The sequence below is a fragment of the Nycticebus coucang genome, chromosome 4, assembly GCF_027406575.1.
Source record: "Nycticebus coucang isolate mNycCou1 chromosome 4, mNycCou1.pri, whole genome shotgun sequence".
Classification (NCBI taxonomy): Eukaryota; Metazoa; Chordata; class Mammalia; order Primates; family Lorisidae; genus Nycticebus; species Nycticebus coucang.
Window position 1 is genome coordinate 130,130,093 of NC_069783.1, and position 22,217 is coordinate 130,152,309.

The following is a 22,217-nucleotide window of genomic DNA, read 5'->3' on the forward strand; positions in this document are numbered from 1 at the left end:
TTAAGTATGATGTCAGCTATAGGATTTTGGTAGTCTTTATCAAGTCGAAGAAATTCCTGGCTGTTCCTAGTTTTCTAAGACTTTTCATCGTGAATGTGTGTTGGATTTTGTCAAATGCTTTTCTGCATTTAATGGTAATCACGTAATTATTTTTATAATGTTTTTCTTCATTAACCTTGTTGAATATGATGGATACCTTAACTGGTTTTCAGATGTTTGGCCAGTATGCATACCTAGAATAAATCCCATGTGGTTGTGCAGTATAATTCTTTTAATACATTGTTGGATACAGTTTTCTAATGTTTTGTTAATAATTACTGTATATCCGTTCATGAGATATTAATCTGTAGTTTTTGTTGTTGTTGTTGTTCTTATAATGCCTCCTTTATCTATTTTTGGCATTAGGATAACGCTGGCCTCACAGGAGTTAGGAATTATTCCCTCTGTTTCTATTTTCTGTAAATGTTTGGCAGACTTTACCAGTAAAACTGTCTCAGCCTGGTGCTTTCTTTTTGAAAGGTTATTAATTGTTGATGCAGTTTTATTAATAAATACAGGCATGTTCAGATTATCTCTTTTCCCTGTGTGAGTTTTGATAAATTGTTTCTTACAGGGAACTGAGTTATCATGGGTGTGGGCATAGACACATATTCATAAGATTCCTTTATGATCCTTTTATTGCCCATGGGATCAATAGTGAGGGCCTCACCTTCATTGCTAATATTAGTAGTGATCTTTTAAAAAAAAAACAGCTTTTTATTTCATTCATTTTTTTTGTTAATTTTCCTATTTTCAATTTCCTCAATTTCTGCTCTTATTTTTATTATTTCTTTTGCTTGCTTTAAATTTATATTGCTTATCTTTTTTTATTTCCCAAGGATGAAGTTCAGCTTGTCAACTTCAGGTCTGCTTTTCACTGTATTCCACAAATTTTGACAACTTACATTTTATTTTCATTTAGTTCACATTTAGTTCAAAATATGTTTTTATTTCTCTTGAGACTTTTTGTTGACCCATGCGATATTTAGAAGTATATGCAGTCATCCGTCAGTATCCCTGGGGGATTGGTTTTGGGGTCCTCCCTGGAATACCAAAAGTTCATAGATGCTCAAATGTCATGGTTGGCCTGTGGGACCCGTGGATGTGCAGAGTCAGCCCTTCCTTTCTGCAGTTCCACATTCCACAAGTATTTTATTTTCAATCTGCAGTTGCTTGAGTCTGTGGATATAGAATGCATGGATACAGAGAGCCGATCATGTTTATTCATCTCTAAATGTTTAAAGGTCTTTCAGTTATCTTTTCTGTTAGTGATGTATAGTTTGGTCCATTGTGGTCTGAGAAGATACTTTGTATGATTTCTATTCTGTTACATTTGTTAGGGTATTATGGCCCAGGAGGTGGTCTGTCTTAATGAATGTTCCATGTGAGCTCAGAAAGAGTATGTGTTGTTCCATTGTTGGAAAGTATTTTTAGAAATGTCACTCAAATCTAAGAAATTTATGGTCCTGTTCAATAGACTATATCCGTATTTTCCACCTGCTAGATCTGTCAGTTTCTGTTAGAGATGTGTTGAAGCCTCTAACTGTAAGTGAAGTCTAGTTCCTTTGTAGTCTATCAGTTTTTGCCACATCTATTTTTGATGTCCTGCCTCTTGATACCAGAGGTTTGGTTCTATACCACCCAATAAAGTGAGTAATACAGTCAAGCTAACATCAGAATAAAGCAGGTCAAACAAATTTTTTGGTTTCCTGATGCATATAAAAGTTACACTACACCACTGTAGTCCATTAAGTGTACAATAGCATTATGTTGTGTTTATGTTTGGGCTAGGGTTCTTTTTATTGGTATTCTTGTCTTTTAGAACCAGGGTCTTGCTCTGTTGTCCCACTGCTTTAGTGAATCTTTCAAACTTGGAGTCAGTCCTTTAAACCCTGCTGCTGCTTCATCAACTAAGTTCATCATTCTGTTCTAAAACACTGGTCATATCCACAGTGTTCATAGCATCTTCACCAGGAGGAGATTCCATCTCAAGAAAGCACTTTCTCTGCTCATGTGTAAGAAGCAATTCCTCATGTATTCAAACTTGATGATGAGGTTTTAACCATTGAGTCCCATCTTCACGTTGATTAGCACCATCTTCAGGTTGATTCTGGCTCTCTCGACCTTCCCACCGTATCTACAGCTACTTCCTCCACTGAAGTCTTAAGCCCCTCATATGTCATTCATGAGAGCTGGAATCCACTTTCTCTAAACTCCCGTTAATGTTGAAATTTTTATCTCTCCCCATGAATCGTGAATGTTCTTAATAGCATCCAGAGTGATGACTCCTTTCTAGAAAGTTTTCAATTTACTTTGCCCAGATCCACCAAAAGAATCACTATGTATGGCAGCTATAGCCTTACAAAATGTTTTCCTGAAATAATGAGACTTGAAAATTGAAATCACTCTTTGATCCATTGGCTGCAGAATGGGGTTTGTGTCAACAGGCATGAAAACAGCATTCATCTCCTTGTACATCATCAGACTTAGTGCATGACCAGGTGTGTGGTCAATGAGCAGTAATCTTTTTCTAAGCAGTAGGTCTCAACAGTAGGCTTAAAATATTCAGTAAACTTTGCTATGAACACATGTTCTGTCATTCAGGCTTTTTTTGCGCTATATATAGAGCACAGGTAGAGGGGATTTAACATAATTCTGAAGGGCCCCAGCACTCTCAGAATGGTAAGTGAACACTGGTTTTTATTTAAAGTCACCAGCTACGTTAGCCCTCAGCAGTAGTCAGCCTGTCCTTTGATGCTTTGAAGCCAGGCATTGACTTCTCTCCAGCTCTGAAAGGCCTAAATGGCATCTTCTGATAGAAGCAGTTTTATCATCATAGAAAATCAGCTGTTTGGTGCAGCCACCGTCCTCCGTGATCAAAGCTGTGATCTTCTGGACAACTTACTGCAGCTTTTCCATTAGCACTTACTGCATCGCCTTGTACTTCTATGTTATGGAGATGGCTTCTTTCCTTAAAATTCATAAACTAACCCCTTCCAATGTTTCTTCAGCAGCTTCCTCACTTCTCGGCCTTCACAAAATTGAGGAGTGTTAAGGCCTTGCTCTAAATTAGGCTTTGGCTTCAGGGAATGTTGTAGCTGGCTTGATCATTTATCCAGGTCCCTAAAACTTTCTCCATATCAGCTGTGATCTTTTCATTCATATGTTCACTTTGAATAGCACTTTTAATTTCTTTTTTTTTTCTTGTTTGATCCATTTATTTTTGCTTTTAACAATCAAGTGGTTATTTTTTTTTTTGAGACAGAGTCTCAACCATGTCACCCTCTGTAAGTGCTTTGGTGTCACAGCTCACAGCAACCTCAAACTCTTGGGCTTATGCGATTCTCTTGCCTCAGCCTCCCAAGTAGCTGGGACTATAGGTGCCTGCCACAGCACTTTTAATTTCTTTTTTTTTTTTTTTTTTGAGACAGAATCTGACTTAGTCGCCCTTAGTAGAGTGCTCTGGTATCACAGCTCACAGCAACCTCAAACTCTTAGGCTCAAACAATTCTCTTCCTCAGCCTCCCAAGTAGCGTGCGCCACAACACCTGGCTAGTTTTTCTATTTTTAGTAGAGACAGGGTCTCACTCTTGTTCAGGCTTGTCTAGAACTCCTGAGCTCAAGACATCTAGCCACCTAAGCCTCTCAGAGTGCTAGGATTATAGTCATGAGCCCACAACACCCAGCCAGCACTTTTAATTTCCTTCAAGAACTTTTTCTTTGCATTCACTGCTTGGCTAACTGTTTGGCACAATATGCCTATAGTTTTATGCCTATCTTGGCTTTTACCATTACTTCCTTGCTAATCCTAATCATTCCTGCCTTTTGATTTAAAGTGAGAAACACACGACTCTTCCCTCCACTTGAACACTTAGGGGTCAGTGTGGGGTTGTTGACTGGCCTAAATTTCAATATTGATATGTCTTAGGGAGTAGGAAGGCCCAAGGAGAGGGAGGGAGACAAGAGAATAGCCAGCTGTAGAGCAGCTGGAACATCATACACACTATTTATCCATTAATTTTGCTGTCTTCTTTTTTTTTTTGGAGACAGAGTCTTAAGCTGTCACCCTGGGTAGAGTGTTTTGTAGCATCACAGCTCACAGCAACCTCCAACTCCTGGGCTTAAGCGATTCTCTCACCTCAGCCTCCCAAGTAGCTGGGACTGCAGGCACCTACCACAACACCTGGCTATTTTTTTGTTGCAGTTGTCATTGGTTGTTTTAGCTGGCCCGAGCCAGGTTCAAACCTGCCAGTCTCAGTGGATGTGGCTGGTGCCTTACCCACTGAGGTATGGGCGCCTCCCAATTTTTCTGTCTTCTATGGGTATGATTTGTGATACCCTAGAACATTTATAGTAGTAACATGAAATGTCACTGATCACACATCTCCATGACAAATATAATAATAATGAAGAAGTTTCGGACGTTTTGAGATCTCTCAAGATGTGACATAGAGATGGAGGTGAGGACACGCTGCTGGAAGATGGCACAGTGCACCTGCTTGATGCAGGGCTGCCACAGGTGCTCAGCTTGATAAAGGAGACACAGGATCTGTGCAGCACCGGGACGTTAGTGTGCCTGCTGGAAGATGGCACAGTGCACCTGCTTGATGCAGGGCTGCCACAAGTGCTCAGCTTGATAAAGGAGACGCAGGATCTGTGCAGCACCGGGACGTTAGTGTGCCTGCTGGAAGATGGCACAGTGCACCTGCTTGATGCAGGGCTGCCACAAGTGCTCAGCTTGATAAAGGAGACGCAGGATCTGTGCAGCACCGGGACGTTAGTGTGCCTGCTGGAAGATGGCACAGTGCACCTGCTTGATGCAGGGCTGCCACAGGTGCTCAGCTTGATAAAGGAGACACAGGATCTGTGCAGCACCGGGACGTTAGTGTGCCTGCTGGAAGATGGCACAGTGCACCTGCTTGATGCAGGGCTGCCACAAGTGCTCAGCTTGATAAAGGAGACGCAGGATCTGTGCAGCACCGGGACGTTAGTGTGCCTGCTGGAAGATGGCACAGTGCACCTGCTTGATGCAGGGCTGCCACAAGTGCTCAGCTTGATAAAGGAGACGCAGGATCTGTGCAGCACCGGGACATTAGTGTGCCTGCTGGAAGATGGCACCAGTGCACCTGCTTGATGCAGGGCTGCCACAGGTGCTCAGCTTGATAAAGGAGACGCAGGATCTGTGCAGCACTGGGACGTTAGTGTGCCTGCTGGAAGATGGCACCAGTGCACCTGCTTGATGCAGGGCTGCCACAGGTGCTCAGCTTGATAAAGGAGACTCAGGATCTGTGTAGCACCGGGATGTTAGTGTGCCTGCATCCATGTCAAGGATGTTGTGTATTCTTGGAGAATTGCATCCTTTGTCGTTGTCAGTGCCCATCTTTATCCCTGATAACTTTCCTTGCTCAAGCACCTGCTCTGTCCTAAACTAGCTTAGCTGCTTTAGCTTTTTTGGTTAGTATGAGTGCAGGACATCTTCCTCCATCCCTTGTTTTCTTTATTTTTTAGAGCAGTTTAGGTTTGCAGGAAATACAGAGAGTTCCCATTGCCCCCTGCCCTCCCCCCCACCAGCCTTACCCACCAGAGTAGGCCACGTCACCAGAGGCCCGAGTTCGCCCCAGGGTTCACTTTGGTGCTGTACGTTTTATGGGTCTGACAAACGCATAGCGACCTGTATCCACCACTGTTGGATCACACAGGGTAGTTTTGCTGCCTTAGAATACCTCTGTGTGCTCCTCCTATTCACCCTCTCTCCCTCTTAGCCTCTGGAAACCACTGATCTTTTTACTGCCTCATAATTTTGCCTGTTCTAGAATGTCATATAGTTTGACTCATCTGTTTTTATTCACTTATTTTAATTTTGGTTTATTTTGAGATAGGGTTTCACTCTGTCACCCAGGCTTGAATGTAATAGTGCCATCACAGCTTACTGCGCCTTCAACTCCCAGGCTCAAGCAATCCTCTTGCATTAGCCTCCCGAATGGCTGGGACTACAGGTACATACTGACATACCTTGCTAATTTTTTAATTTTTGTAGAAAGAGGATCTCACTATGAGGTCCAGGCTGGTGTCAAACTCCAGGGCTCAAGTCATCCTCCCTCCTCAGCCCCATGAGGTTTCAGGATTGGAGGTGTGAGCCAACACATCAACCTGTTTACTTATTTTTTAAGAAATGAGGTCTTGCTATGTTGCCCAGGCTGTACTTGAACTTGAACTCCTCAGCTCCAACATTACTGCCTCAGCCTCCCAAGTAGCCAGGAGTATAGGCACATAGCACTGCACTTGGCTTCTTTTAATCTACCTTTGTCTTATATAATATTTTTCAAAATATAAACCCTTTTCTAAAACTTTTTGTTTTTTTTAGAGACAGGGTTTCACTCTGTCACCCAGGCTGGAGTGTAGTGGCCTGATCATAGTTCACTGCAGCCTCAAACTCGTGGGCTCAAGTGATCCTCCTGCCTCAGCCTCCTGAGAAGCTGGGTCTATAGGTGTGCAGCACTACACCTGGCTAAGTTTTAAATTTTTTGTAGAGATGGATTTCACTGTGTTGCCCAGACTGGTCTTTGTGTGTGTGTTTATAGATTTGTTGTTGGGGATTCATTGAGGGTATAAAAAACCAGGTTACACTGATTGCATTTGTGAGGTAAAGTCCCTCTTACAATTGTGCCTTGCCCCCAAAAGGTATGTCACACACCAAGACCCTACCCCGGTCCCTCCTTCCCTCTCTCTGCTCTCCTTTCTCACACTCCCCTCCCTCTTTCTCTCCCTGCTCTTCCCTTCCCCCACCCCCACCGTGTCATTAATTGTCATTAGTTGTCCTTTTATCAAAATTGAATACATAGGATTCATGCTTCTCCATTCTTGTGATGCTTTACTAAGAATAATGTGTTCCACTTCCATCCAGGTTAATACAAAGGCTGTAAAGTCTCCATTTTTCTTTAATGGCTGAATAGTATTCCATGGTCTACATATACCACAGCTTGTTAATTCATTTCTGCAGACCGGACTTTTTTTTAATTTCAGGTTAATGTGAGGGTACAAACACCCAAGTCAAAATATTTGATTTTGTTAGGTAGAGTCCCTTTTGTGGTTATGTCCCACACACAAAAGGTGTGCCAGACACCCCCACAACGTGCCCATTCAGTGGGAGCACCCCACCCCCTCCCTTCTCTTCCTCCCTTATTGCCCCTCTCCCAGTTTGGATTGAAATGAGTTTTTCTCCTATGTGGGCACGCATTAAACTGTCTACTGGCTTCATATTAGTATTGAGCACATTGGATAATTGCTTTTCCATTCTTGTCGTATTTTACTAAGAAGAATGTGTTTCAATTTCATCCAGGATTACAAAAGATGTGAAGTCTCCATCTTTTATGGCTAAACAGTATTCCATATTAAGCATGTACCACAGTTTGTTAATCTATTCCTGAGTTGATGGGCATTTAGGTTGTTTCCACATCTTGGTGATTGTAAATTGAGCTGCAGTAAACAATCTAGTGCAAATGTCCCTATAACAATATGATTTTTTTTCTTCTGGGTAGATGCCTAGTAGTGGGATTGCAGGAGATCAAATGGGAAATCTAATTTGAGTTCTTTGAAAATTCTGCATACTTCTTTCCAAAGAGGCTGTTTTAGTTTGCAGTCCCACCAACAGTGTAAAAGTGTTCACCTCTCTCCACATCTGTGCCAGCATCTGCAGTTTTGAGACTTTGTGATGTGGGCTAATCTTACTGGGGTTAGGTGATATCTCAGGTGGTTTTGATTTGCATTTCTTTGATGTTTAGGGACAATGAACATTTTTCATGTTTGCTAGCCATTTGTCTGTCTTCCTTAGAGAAGGTTCTATTCTGTCTCTTGCCCAGTGATACGTGGGATTATCTTTTTTTTGTTGTTGATTAATTTGAATTCTCTAGAGGTCCTAGTTATCAAGTCTTTGTCAGATTTGTAACATGCAAATATCTTTTCCCATTCTAAAGGTTGTCTATTTGCTTTGATTGTTGTGTCCTTAGCTTTTCAGTTAAGGAAAGCTTTTCAGTTTAATTAAGTCCCATTTGTGTATTTTTGTTGTTGTTGCAGTTGCCACAGAAATGTTCCTCATAAAATCTTTTCCCAGGCCGACATCTTCAAGAGTTTTTCCCACACTTTCTTTGAGGATTTTTATGGTTTCATGCCTTAGATTTAAATCTCTGGTCCATCTTCAATCAATTTTTATAAGTGGTGAATAGTGTAGGTCCAGTTTCAGTCTTTTATGTGTGGTTATCCAGTTCTCCCAACACCATTTATTGAATAGGGATTCTTTTCCCCAGTGTATGCTTTTGTTTCGTTTATCAAAGTTCAGGTGGCTCTAAGGTGGTACTTTCATCTCGTGGTTTTCTATTCAGTTTCAGATGTCTGTGTCTCTATTTTTGTGGCAGTACCATGCTGTTTTGATCTCTATGGGCTTGTAATATAGCCTAAAGTCTGGTAGGGTGATGGCCTCAGCTTTGTTTTTGTTATGAAGAATTGCCTTGGCTATGCAGAGTTTTTTCTATTCCATATGAAATGGAGAACTATTTTTTCCAAATCTTTAAAGTATGATGTTGGTATTAAGGACATCAAACTCTCTTTGCCAATGATATGGACTTACACTTAGAGAACCCCAAATACTCAACCACAAGACTTCTGGAAGTGATCAAGAAATACAGTAACATCTCAGGATATAAAATCAATGTCCACAAATCAGTAGTCTTTGTATATGCCAACAATAGCCAAGTTGAGAAGCTAATCAAAGACATAATTTCCTTCACAGAAGCTTCAAAGAAAATGAAATACCTAGGAATAAACCTAACAAAGGAGGTGAAGGACTCCTACAAAGAGAATTATGAAACCCTAAGAAAAGAAATAGCAGAAGATACTAACAAAGGGAAGAGCATGCCATGCTCCTGGCTGGGAAGAATTAGCATTGTTAAAATGCCCAGACTGGTCTTGACCTCCTGGCCTCAAGTGATCCTCCTGCCTCAGTCTTCCAGAAGCACTGAGATTATAGGTGTGAGCCTCTGCACCCCAGCCTAAAACTTTGTAAAATCCATTCTGTCATTCTGTCTTTAATTGATGTATTTAGAGCTTTTACATTTAAATAGAATCATGATTAATAATGATCTAGTTGAATTAATAGCTACCATATTTTTAACTGTTTTCTGTTCATTGCACTACTCCTTTTTTTTTTTTTGCAGTTTTTGGCTGGGGCCAGGCTCGAACCTGCCACCCCCAGTATATGGGGCCGACATTCTACTCCTTGAGCCACAGGTGCCACCTTGCACTACTCTTTGTTTTTCATCTTTCCTTCTGTTTCTGCCTTCTCTGGTTTTAATTGAGCATTTTATTTGATTTCATTTGTTTCCCTTTCTAGCGTTGGTAATCAGTGGTTGCTCTAAAATCTGCAGTGAACATTTATGAGCAGTTCAGATGATACTGCGCTGCTTCCTGGGCAGTGCCACTCCTTACGATGGAGCACGCCCAGCCCCTCTGTGCCCTGTGGCAGCGCCACTCACTCCACTCACTCAGAAGCTGCAGTCATCCAAGCATCCGTGCTCTGAGTAGTTGGAATGGAAAGTTGTCTGTTAGATTGAGAATAGTAAAATATGTTCATTTATTCTTCGCTAACATTCTTCCTTCCTTCGTGCAGATAAGAGTTTCTGACCTGCATCATTTTTCTGTCTCTGATAAACTCTTAACACTTCTTGCAAGTCAGGTCTTTGGCAGAAGATTCCCTCAGGTGCTTTTTTTGTTCATTTGTTTTTGTCTGAGAGTCTTTATTTCTCCTTCACTTTTGTGGCATGATTTCACCGAATACCAAGTTCTAGGTTAGTGGGAGCTTTTTTTTTTGCAGTTTTTGGCAAGGGCCGGGTTTGAACCCACCACCTCTGTTATATTGGGCTGGCGCCCTACTCCTTTGAGCCACAGGCGCCACCCTTTAGTGGGAGCTTTTTTAAGACACTCTGAATATTTCACTGCACTTTTAGCTTGCCTGAGTAGTTTCTGAAGGGAAGTGTGGACTGTGATGTAATGTTTTTATGCAGGTTAAAAGAACAAAGCCTTGTGAAAGAACTGAGGCCCCGTGACCTCCTGGAGAGCAGCAGTGACAGTGATGAAAAGGTCCCTTTGGTCAGGCCTTCCTCTCTATCCAAGCGAAAACTTGAGCTTGAGGTGGAGACAGTAGAGAAGAAGAAGAAAGGGCGCCCTCGGAAGGACTCCCGTCTCGTGCCCGTGGCTCTGTCTGTCCAGGTGAGGTTGCCTGGCCTGCGTGTATGGGGCGCCTCCACAGGGTGAGACTCTTGACAGTCCCCCCCAACACTGGTCCAAGGTGCTCCCAGCCCCCCCCGTCAGCCACCACTCCCTGTAAAATGGGGGCCATTGTAGTGTGCCCAAAGTGGGTGGAAATGCCTTTTCTTAGCCTCCCCTCTGTGTAAGTTGCCTTTCTCTAAACCTGCCCAGTGGTGTTAATGAGAGGCTCAGGGGCACTTTTGGCTCTTACAGTCTCCAGCTGCCCTGAGCACAGAGAAGGAGGCCATATGTCTGTCTGCACCAGCACTGGCACTGAAGCTGCCGATTCCAGCCCTCCAGAGAGCTTTCACCCTCCAGGTGAGTGCTGGAACCCCACCGACTCCCTCAGCTGCATGCAAACATTCTCTTCCCCACCCCTTGTAAACTCTGCCTTGTCACTTCCTTAGAGACTGGTTTCTAGTGGTTTTCCGTCACCTTGTGGGGGAACCATAGCTGATCAGAGTACCTGCTAAGTCTTAATAAAACTATAGCTTCTTTTCTCTCACCTGCAAGCCTCACAGGTCCCAACTGCCAGGGCTGCCCTTACCACTGCGTGTTCTGGATGGCCAGCTCAAGGTTCATCTCAGATGTCCCTTCTAGACGCCTCTCCACACTTGGCCCTGGACAGCCTCAGGCTCAGTACCCATTGGATTCTGTGGACACAGTCTGTCTTCTGATCACCCCACTGGCCTTGTCTCCTTCTTGGTGCCAGCGGAGAGTCATTGTCCAAGCTGTTTGAGCTTCTGGAGTAGAAGCTTGTGACATGTGTGACCGTGTGTTTATTCAAAACACAGCTGGACCCAGAGGCCCTATGATCACTTAGCCCAGCACTAGTGTGCAGGCCTCCCTCACCACGGTCGCACATCAGCTCAGGTGCGTGTCCTCAGGCAGCTTCCTTGGACCCTGTGTACACGTCACCTCCCGCTGGCCACACACTGCTCTGGACACAGGCTGAGCAGGGGCTGGACGGCAGGCATGAGCCCTTCCCAGCCACAGGCCTTTCTGGGCCATGATTTGAGGACTGAAGTAAGGGAACCTGAGGGGCAGGTGCCCTCAGGGTTTGTTCTTGTTGCTGATACGAGGGAGGCAGGGCCCTCCAGAGTCAGCAGTACTCAGACGTGCTCCCAACAGGTGCCCTAACAAAAATTCCCTCCCGGATTCCCTGCTTCTTGGCTTCTTAGTGAACTCCCCTCCAAAGCCCTCAGCCCTCCCCTGTATGTCTCCATCGTTGAGCACTGCCTGTGGTTGCCCTTGGTTTCTGGGTGCCTGTGAAGGGGGTACATCTCCAGCCCAGCCAGCTTTCAGCTCTAGCTCATCCACCTATGTGGTCATGAAAGTGCTGACAGCTCAACAGTTCTGCCTGGCTTTCCCTAGGAAGTGTTGGTCAGCTCCCCAGACGTGTATGTGGCTGTGCCATCTAGTGCCAGGCACAAAACTAGGTGCTTCTCATGCATACAGCTCTGGAAACACCCCGCCAGGTCAGGCTCACTGGGCTTATTGCCACAAGAACTGGAAAGCACCTTGGCATTTTCTGAACTTTCTCCCCAAGCACTAGCACAGGCTCTGTCTTAACAAAACACTGTAATTTTTGACGATTCCTCAGGGAAGCAGCTAGAAACCCAAGTCTTACTCCGAGCTCTGTCCCTGGCTGCTGTAACCCCCCACTCACATTGTGCTTTGGGGCAAGTTACTTCTGTCTGAGATGAGTTGGTGGGATTGGGAGACTTTGGGGTCTTTCAATCTGACACTAATTCTCTTCTCTGGCTGTTCAACCACATGGATGACAGGCTAGAAATCAGTTCCCAACATTCTCCTTGGCCTGGGGGGGTTGCACATCTGGCCCCCTGCGTAGCGCTGCCTCTGCCCCTCCACCCCTGTCACCCTGTTGCCAGCCAGCTGGTCTGCTTCTGCTCACTGTGTCCTTCCCTGCCGCAGACCCGAAGCTGCAGAGCCCCTTAGCCTTTCACCTGCCCTGTGGCCCACTGTCACCTCAACAGATGTGTTTGCCTCCCCCATGCAGGTGAGCTCTGATCCCTCCATGTACATTGAGGTGGAGAATGACGTGACTACTGTTGGGGGTGTAAAGCTGAGTCGCCTCAAGTGCAACCGGGAAGGGAAGGAGTGGGAGACGGTGCTCACCAGCCGGATCCTCACTGCAGCTGGCAGCTGGTAAGGGCCTCAGAATATGAAGTGTCCAGTAAGCGCCGCCTGCAGCTGTCCTTGAACGTGTCCTCTCTGAGGATGGGCATGCAACCCCCACAAGGCTCACCCACCACTCATGTCTACAACACCCAGCAAAGTTGGCGTCATTATCCCTACGGGTCACCCAAGCCAGCCTTTCAACCTGGTAGCCCGATTCCTTTGTCGGGTATCGGGCTTAGCTTGGAACCAGATCCCCAGAGTCTCAGGTTCCAAGCTAAGACCTGTCTGGCTCTCTTGCTTCCTTTGGACCCTAGATTTTCATCCAAGGTGGTCAGGATCTATTTCCGTGTGTCCCCCAAGTCCCTGCCCCAGCCTTCTCCAGATCTAGAATCTTTCCATGTACTCCTGGTGAGCTCTGTTACTCCTGCACTCACTGTGAAAGGAGGACCAGCGTCTCCCTCACCTGTCAGGCTTAGGGCCCCAGGTGGGACCTACTGGTAGACACTCTTACCAGGGTTTCACGAAGATGATTGTGCAGACACAGTCGTTTTAATTATACCCTAATCATATGTCCTGAGGTCACATGTAAATGCTTTCACACATATCTACAAACACTTGGCCTTAGAGCCTAGATCTTGGGTCAGGATTGCCATGAGTCCTGAGTGAGTTGATGGTGTTGGCCTAGGACCCCACCATTCTCCTCGTCCTCCACTCTCTGTCTTGGTGAGCAGGCCGGATGCCCAGCCCCAGGACCCTGTGTGCCAGGTGCCGCTGCAGATGCCCACTCTGCACCCCTGGTCCAAGGTAGGTGGCAGCTCCACCTGAGGGAGCTGCCCAAAGCAACATGGCAGCTGTTGGGGAGGCCTGCTGTGTGCCCTGGAGCCTCCCTCCTACACGGCCATGTCTATGCTCCCCAGCGCAGCAGCCCCACAGCAGGGGCTTCCTTTGCAGTGGGCTGACTTAAGAAAGGCTCTGACCATTCATTGGAAGTGAGCAGGCAGAATTCAATCACAGAGCAACAAGGAGCTCCCTGCTGCCATGTCCTGCGTGGACCTTTCTGTGATTCATAGTATCCACATAGACATTTGTAATAAAAGTGTCTCACTTGCTTCTCTGTTTCCAGAGGCCATTGAAAACAATGTCTTGTTGGGAAGGCAATTGGCAGGGCCCTTTCCTTAGCTCAACGGCTTCCTATAAGCCTGCTGGGGATGGAGCTCTACAGGATAGAAGTGACACAAAGAAGGGCTGCGAGCGACCTGCTGTGGCCACAGAGATCTTGTGCAGCTGTGCACCGGTACTGCTGCCCTGGGGTCTTTGCTCCGGCCTCACCCTGAGCCAGTTCCTGGGCCTTGGGGCTATCACTGGGAAAGCACGAACCTGCTTGTGCTGAGCCCACCGGAGGGGCCCAGGGTTGCTCAGAAGAGATGCTGGACAATGTCCAGATTTATGTTCTCTTTGGGGGCACTCCTTGCTCTGGAGTGACAAGCTCTCCCACCCCAACCCACCAGCCCGCTGAGCACATAGCTTGTGTCCACACACTTCTCCCAGCCTACTTTGGCAGAGACCTTCTCAGGACTGGTCTGGCTCGGCGTACCAGGAGACTGTCATACAGGCACTTGTGGCCTCATTCAATAAGGGAGACATGCTTCTTGGGTGACTGCAGGTGCAGTGGCCCTCCAAAACCCCCACAGCCCTCCGCCGACATTAGTATAAGCTCAGGAAAGTGTGAGCAGGCCTGTGACCAGGAGGACAGAAGCCTTCATGAAGACCAGGCAGGCTCCTGCAGCCCTGCCACCCCAGCCCCACAGAACTCATAGCAGCCTTGTCTGCCTCCCCCTCTGGCTGCACCTGCTCCAGGGGAAGGCTGCTGTCCCCCAAGGCTGCTCCCTCTGTGGCTCCCAGCCCCTGTGACACCTGCCCCTCCTCTGCCTCCTTAGCGATGTCGTGTGTGTCGCCTGTGAGAAAAGGATGCTGTCAGTGTTCTCCACCTGTGGTCGCCGCCTCCTCCCTCCTATCCTCCTGCCGTCCCCGATCTCTACTTTGCATTGCACAGGCTTCTACGTCATGGCGCTCACTGCTGCAGCCACATTGTCTGTCTGGTGAGAGGCAGGCACAGGGTGGGGCGGGCTCCAGGCAGGACAGCACAGGGCCGTGCAGGGCCTACCTCACTGCAGGGGCAGGGGAGGTACCACTTTGTGTGGGCTGGGGGCCGAGGGTATGTCAGAAGGAAAGAGATAGCCTGCCTGGCCCTCATCTGTGCACACCGGAGAGCCCACATAACCAGTCGCACTGCCTCAGGGCAAGGCCCTGTGTGGTCGTCAGATGAGGGGTTTCTGCTGGCTGTGTGACTACACTCTTGAGGTGGTTACTGTGGCCCAACTTCTCCCAGAGTGGGTGTGAGTGTCAGGGGCAGCCCCCACGGCCCTGTACTGTGGACTTGTGCAGAGAGAGCATAATGGCATATGGTCTGTAGAAGCCACTTGCAGACCAGAACCCACTCTCTGGAAGAGACCAGGACAGGAGTCCATATAGGGGCTGGGTGTCTGTCTGGGCCGCTGAGGCACACTCTGACGTGTTCTCCTTGCTTAGAGAGTAAGCTCTAACATCCCCTCTAACCCTCCTAGGGATGTTCACAGGCAGGTGGTTGTGGTGAAAGAAGAGTCTCTACACTCCATCTTGGCAGGTAAGTAACCCAGGCCACAGGCCACCCCTCTTCCACTAGAGCCCAGATCCCAGGGCTGATGCTGCAGAAGGCCATGGTCAGCTTAGAGGGAGAGCCGGGCTCTGTGCCCAGCCTCGAGCTCAGCGAGGCAGGGGTGCAGTTATACTTAGGGTGACATATGCTTTCTAGGGCCACCTTTGAATGGGTCCCCAAGATTTGACCCAGAACCCGGTGGGTGGCAGTGTGAGACCTGCTCCACCTCCCTAGTTGTAAGTCTGTGTCGAGGCGCCTGCTTCTGGGCTGTGGGAGCCGTGATTCAGACTTCTCTGTTAGTGTGTGTGCAAATACTCACTGGTCAGAACTCTTTCCCGTGGTGTCCCCCAGGAAGTGATATGACAGTGTCACAGATCTTGCTGACGCAGCATGGAATCCCCGTGATGAACCTGTCCGATGGGAAGGCGTACTGCTTCAATCCATCACTGTCAACATGGTAAGCAAGCCACTCCCTGGGGAGAATTCGTCTGCTCTGGACAGCAAAGACCGAGGCCCTGGGTCCTGGCACATGGCGCTGAGAGTCAAGCCCTAGTGTGCAGGCTGCAGTGACAGCCAGTGCCAGCTCCCCTGTCCCCATGGGTGTTGCAGCTCATGGCAGAGCCTTGTGCCTATAGAGCCTGGACACAAGAGCACATTATTTCCTGGGGCTGCTTTGTTTGGAAAAAGGCATTTGAAAATGTGACTGGTTCTTGATATGTGTTTCCAGACTAGCCTTCTTAGCCATCATCAGCATAGGTGAGTTGGCTGCATAGCAGCCTTGACAGCACTAGTCAAATTCTGTGAGCTTAGTAGGACCACAGTAGCATTTTAGATGTCCTTAGTGAGGTAGTGAGGGTGCACTCACTGACCCAGGTGTATGAGCCATACCTTTCCTCTGCCCACTTTGGAATTTGAAGCCCTTTTCTATACTTGTAACATTCCTTTATATGTACATCAGAGATCTTGCCCCAGACACATGAAGTGGATGAATTGTGTTACACCACGCCAAGAAATTCTTTTTTTCTGCCTACACCTTTGGTCCTTAAAAACCAAAACTTGCTACCTTGCAGCCCCTTTTCTGTCATTTTTGTTGTTTTTATTTTTTGAGAAGAGTCTCACTTTGTTGCCCTTGGTAGAGTACCGTGGCATCACAGCATCCTCAAACTCTTGGGCTTAAGTGATTTTCTGACCTCAGCCTCCGGAGTAGCTGTGACTACAGGTGCCCCGAGTACCTGGGAGTACAGGTGCCCACCACAGCGCCTGGCTATTTTTAGAGACGGGGTCTTGCTCTTGCTCAGGCTTGTCTCAAACCTATGAGCTCAAACAATCCACCCACCTCGGCCTTCCAAGTGCTGGAATTACAGGCATGAGCCACCGCACCCAGTCCAGTAGCCTCTTTTCTATTAGAATTTACCAAGCACACACTTATACTCACACTGAGATTTATTTTCTTGAGTTAAAAATAAATAAATCTCCACTATGTGCTCTTCCAAATTGCATTATATTGGGTATTATATGTGATTGCTGTAATAATGGCAACAGCTTGATTCTTTACCAAGACAGATACTGCCTCTTTAAGATCATCTTTATATTTTGGACACATTTACAGAGGCACCTGGCTGTTCTAAGTGTATGAAATGTATTTCCTTAACAAAGGCACGAAGGTCCAAAGGCAGAAGAACTGTCCATCTGGGTCACTATGGAAGCACAGGGAGGCTGAGGGCTGGTCCTCAGCAGCTATCACAGCCTGGGCCACATGGGCCCCTGGCAGGTCTCCACTGTGTCGGAGCCAGGAACTGGGACACATCTCACACACAGGCCCCCACCAATCATCAGGAAAAAGACCGTGGAGCTGAAATGTTGGCAGTGAGAGCATCATCAGCAACTTCCACTGTCAGTCATTTTTCCTTGGGAAACATGCTGGGCTCATTGCCAGGAAGCTTGTGGGTGAACAGCACTGTGCTGGAAGGAGGGGCACACAGCCATTGCTGATTTGCTGCCTGTGTCGCTGGGCTTGCTCCTCTGTGGCCTCCTACTTCTCTGAGCTTTACTCCTGCCTTTGCCTCCCCAGGAACCTGGTTTCTGACAAGCAGGACTCACTGGCCCAGTGTGCGGACTTCAGGAGCAGCCTGCCATCCCAGGATGCCATGCTGTGCTCAGGACCCTTAGCCATAATCCAGGGCCGCACTTCCAAGTACGTGACCTAAGTGCCGTGGCCACTGTCCGCAGTCTTGCCCCAAGAGGTGACTGGCTTGGTGCACAGTCTCTTCCAGACTCCATCCCTAATTGCCTGTTCCTGTGTCCCAGGGACTGCTGAGCACAGTCGGGCTGGGAGGGCAGGCTGGGGGTGCCAAGGGTTGGGGGCTTACAGTAGGTAGTATCTTAGGGTTAGGGTGTTCACATCAGCAGTCCAGAGGGCAGGTGCAGAGTGCGATGCCCCTCGGGTGCCAGAAGGCCTGTGGCTGGTATGTGGGGACAGGCAGGCCTACACTGGAATCTGCCAGTAGACTCTCGGGCGAGTGGGAGGCCCCCAGCCCTGGCACCTGCCACCTGCCAGCACCTCATGAGCCCAGGAGGCGCTTCCCGCCCCCTCCTCCAGGCAGCACTCACTGTCTCGTCATGTGTGCTCTGCCGGCCTCTGCAGCTCGGGAAGGCAGGCTGCCCGGCTCTTCTCCGTGCCTCATGTGGTGCAGCAGGAGACCACCCTGGCCTACCTAGAGAGCCAGGTTGCAGCAGCGCTCACCCTGCAGTCCAGCCACGAGTACCGCCACTGGCTCCTCCTCTACGCACGGTACCTTGTGAACGAAGGTGAGGTTCCTAGTAGCCCTGAGCCACCACCTCCACCCTCCACTGGCCTCGTCCCAGCTCAGTCTCTGTGAGTGCAGGAAGAGATGCAGTGGGCCAGGGCTCCCCGCACTCTTGTGTGCTCCCCCAGGCCCCAGCCCCTTGCTCCCATTGGTGAGGGGGGCCTCACAGCCCCTGCCTCCCAGCATGAGTAGTCAGCTCAGCAGGCTCCCAGCCCCCTGTAGGCTCGAGGGCTCTGATTGGAGAGGCCTGAGGACGTTCCCACAGAGGAACTGGCAGTGGGAAGGAGGGGCAGACATGGAAACACATGCCTCAGAGGAACAGACTCGGCATCTTGGCTTCTGCCCTACACCACCCCCAGCAATACTGGTAGTCAGCAAGCTGGTCTCCCCAGGGGAGGGAGTCGTGTGGTAGCATTTCTCTCCCTCCTAGAAGCCCCTCTTGTCTCAGGGCCTGCCTGCTGTTCAGTGCCTCCCCGGGCCCTCTAGCCCCCGTGCTCCTTGCCAAGGCTCCCACACCATGTGTGTCCCTCCGGGGCCTCCCCTACAGAAAGGATGTGAGCTGGAAGAGGGGGCTGCACTGGCTCAGCGTGGCCTCCCATAGCCTTTCCTCCTCTGGTGGACGCGTGAGGCCTGCTGACCAGCCTTGTGTCACTGGAGCCTGGCCTCCAGGGAGCCGTGCAGAGTAGGCCTCCCAGAGCTCTCTCCACACGAGCATGTAGCTCCACAGTCTTTTGTTTTGCCTCTGTCATCACCTTCCCCATTTTGATTATAATTCAGGAAAAATAGAAAGTACAGAAAAGACAGAGAAAAACATATCAAACCCATGTAAATGTAACTCCCAGAGCTAGCCTGTAGGCCTCTGACTGCATGTATATATTTATAAAGACACTACTGATGGACTTGAAGCTGTAGCTCCCTTTCCATCAAACTCCAATGATAAATCGGATATTTCTTCTTCTCACCAGGTCTGTGTGGTTGCCCGGTATGTGTGGTCAGCACACTGTCTCAGCACTCAGCCTCCCCAAGCCTCATACCTCAACTGCAGTCACATCTTAGGCTGCAGACCCCACTCCCTCACGGCCCCTCCTCTCTCTCCACTCTGGTCTCCTCATCCTAACATCTGGGGTGGGTCCCTGCCTTCCCTCCGCCCCAGCACCCATCTGTGGGATCTTTCTAACATTTGCTTCCCTTTCTCCATTGTCCATACATTAGTCACACACACACACCCTCACCTAGTCCCTTGTTTCCACAACCATAAAAGGAGGAATCAAGTGTTAAAGGGAGACCTCATGCACTTCTAAAATTCCTCAGATTCCAGTTTCATCCTTCTTATTCTCCACCCTTTTCTTTCTGCAATTTCGTCCATTCTCTATGGCTTTGGCTGCCTTCAAGTGCTAACAACCGCTCCCCCCTCCCCCCGCCAGACTCTGCCTTCAGCCTTTCAAGCAGCCCTACCCAGTAGTGCCCATACCCTGGAGGTGATGGGCTGCACCCTCCGAGCAGGGCCTTAGCACCTCTCAGCTCATGCTGGCTGGCTTCCTGACCCTCCTGACCCCCTCTCACACCCACTGCCAGACTGTCCTCTCCCAGACAGATCTCACCAGTCCATTCCCTCCTGCCACAGTCCCCCATGTTTTCCCATCACCTTGGGAGGTTTAGCACACAATTAGCTGCATCTCATTGCTCCTATGGATCCAGCATGCAAATGGGGTGCTGCATGGGTAGTCGGGGAAGCAGGTGGGTGAGAGCCTGACCCTGGTGCCTATGCACCACCCTGGGGCTCTCAGGTGCATCTTGCCTGTAATAGGCAAAGAAATACGCATTTGTTCATTCTGTTTTGATGTATATGACAACTTAGCATATTCTTGGTTTTTTATTTCTTTTTGTAATGTGTTCCTATTTTGTTTTGTTTTGTTTGTTTTTCTATAATTAGGGTTTGAATACCGACTCCGAGAAATATGCAAGGACTTACTGGGGCCGGTTCACTACTCCACTGGAAGCCAGTGGGAGTCAACAGTAGTGGTAGGTGCTTCTTTCCTTCTTGCCGCAAGAATTCTGTCTTGAAACATGAAGGTGGAGGTTTTAAAAATAAGCCAAAGTGCTTTGCAGTTCTTCACTGTTAGACTCTCCAAGCCCTGCTTCAAGTTCAGCATCACTGTGGCAATATGCCAGCCCTCCACGACCTGGCAAGCGCTGGGTCTGGGGCGTTGGGCGTGTGGGAGCACTGCACCACCAGCCTACAGCAAGGGAGGCTGCCGAGGGGTTCTGAGTTTGGCTGTGAAGATGAAAGCTACTCCCCTTCCTTTGTGGAACGTAGTCTGGTAGGGAGGCACGCAGGAGCAGCCAGGCAATTAGGTCAACAGGAAACTTCAAGACTGGCTTCTTGTGTGAGAAGAAAACATTAGGGGTGGTTAAGTGAGAGTGCCTGGGAAGAAGGACTCAGGAGAGAAAGAGAGCGAGCCAGCCGTGCAGAGACTCAGTATTATGTGGTCATCATCTTGTCTGAACACTCAGAAATGATGGTGAGAGCAGAGAGGCCTGACACCACAGTGGCTGGTTCATCTGAGACAAAAAGAGAGGGTGGCGAGAGGTGAGGCGGGAAGGACAAGCAGCCAGGTGGACATCGGAGGCCTTGTGAGGAAGTGCGCTTTTCTCCTGGGCAGCTGGAGCTGTTGAAAGAGCTGGTTCAGAGGTGCCATAAACCAAAATAGAAGCCAGCAGGATGCATCTTCTGCAGCATCCAAGGAAGAGACTCAGATCAGTGTGCAGGGTGGTGGCTGCAGAAAAGGGAAAGGAGACAGATTCAGGGTGTATTCTGGAAGCAAAACCAACAAGACATGGCGCATGGTTGGCTGTGGAAGGAAAGAGCACAATGAACGTGTGGTCGCTTCAGAAGCTTTGAGCTGGCTTGCGCTGTTGATTGAGTCAGAGAAGGAAGGGCAGCTTGCAGCTTTGGCCCCTGATGGGGCACGGGCTATAGCTGGGCATGCTGCAGGCTGGAGCAGGCAGCCATGAACATGGCAGACTGAGTTCCTGCCTTTATAAGTCTGTGTTCTGTGTACAGAGAGACTGAACAAATTAGCATGTTTCATGGTATGTTAAGTGGTGATGGGTGCTGTGCAAGAAAGCTAAGGGCAAATAGCTTTCCACATCCACAGTACTGGGGGTTGCTCTTTCATACGGGGCTCTGAGGAACCTGACAGCAGTTAGTAAAGGTGAGGGGAAAGCAGGCAGAGTGGACAGCGGGAGCAAAGGTCCTCTGTGAGAGAGCCTGGAGTATAAAAGGACCAGCCGTGCATCTTGGGGTGAGAAGGTGAAATGAACTGAAATCAGAAAGGCCAGAGGGATAGTTTCCAAAAGCCTTGACAGCCTTAGTGTGTAAAATGGCCTCTATCTTTTGTTTCATTTTTAAAATTTTGTTGTAAGTCGAGCATGGTGGCTCACACCTGTAATCCTAGCACTCTGGGAGGCCAAGGTTGGGGGTGGGAATCACCTGAGCTCGGGAGTTCAAAACCAGCCTGAGCAAGACCCTTGCAAGAGCAAGACCCCATCTCTACTAAAAATAGAAAAACTAGCTTGGTGTGGTGATAGGTGCCTATATTCCCAGCTACTTTGGAGGCTGAGGCAGGAGGATCATTTGAACCTAAGAGTTTGAGGTTGCTGTGAGCTGTGACACTACGTCACTCTACCCAGGGTGACAGAGTGAGACTTGGTCTCAAAAAAATAAATAAGGAAGCACCTGCAGCTCACTGGGTAGTGTACTGGCCACATACACCAAAGCTGGCGGGTTCGAGCCCAGCCTGGGCCTGCTAAACAACAATGACAACTACAACCAAAAAATAGCTGGGCATTATGGCAGGCGCCTGTAGTCCCAGCTACTTGGAGGGTGAGGCAAGAGAATTGCTTACATCCAAGAGTTTGAGGTTGCTGTGAACTGTGATGCTACTGCACTCTACCGAGGGCGACATAGTGAGACTCTGTCTCAAAAAAAATAAAAAATGAGGGTCTCAGTGTGTGACACACCTTATGGGGGCAAGGCACAATTGTAAGCGGGACTTTACAATCAGTGTAACCTAGTTTCTTGTAACCTCAATGAATCCCCAACAGTCAAAAAAAAAAAAAAAAGAAAGAGAGAGAAAAAAAAGTTAAACCAAAAAAATAAATATAAATTTTTTTTGAGCAGGGGGGGAACAGAGTCTCACTTTGTTGCTCTCGGTAAAGTGCGATGGCATCAC

At 48.2% G+C, this 22,217-nt stretch overlaps 1 protein-coding gene across 4 annotated transcripts in view; it reads left to right on the forward strand.

Annotated features, from left to right (window-relative positions):
- LOC128583337 (protein HIRA) overlaps nt 1–22,217 on the forward strand; it is a 106,248-nt gene that overhangs the window by 60,908 nt on the left and 23,123 nt on the right. For all 4 annotated transcript variants that reach the window (XM_053587512.1, XM_053587510.1, XM_053587513.1 and 1 more), the window contains 9 exons: nt 10,095–10,299; nt 10,552–10,656; nt 12,359–12,507; nt 14,418–14,579; nt 15,105–15,163; nt 15,527–15,632; nt 17,247–17,369; nt 17,820–17,983; nt 19,916–20,004. In XM_053587512.1, coding sequence (XP_053443487.1) covers nt 10,095–10,299; nt 10,552–10,656; nt 12,359–12,507; nt 14,418–14,579; nt 15,105–15,163; nt 15,527–15,632; nt 17,247–17,369; nt 17,820–17,983; nt 19,916–20,004 — 1,162 coding nt within the window. The remainder of the gene's footprint in view (nt 1–10,094; nt 10,300–10,551; nt 10,657–12,358; nt 12,508–14,417; nt 14,580–15,104; nt 15,164–15,526; nt 15,633–17,246; nt 17,370–17,819; nt 17,984–19,915; nt 20,005–22,217) is intronic.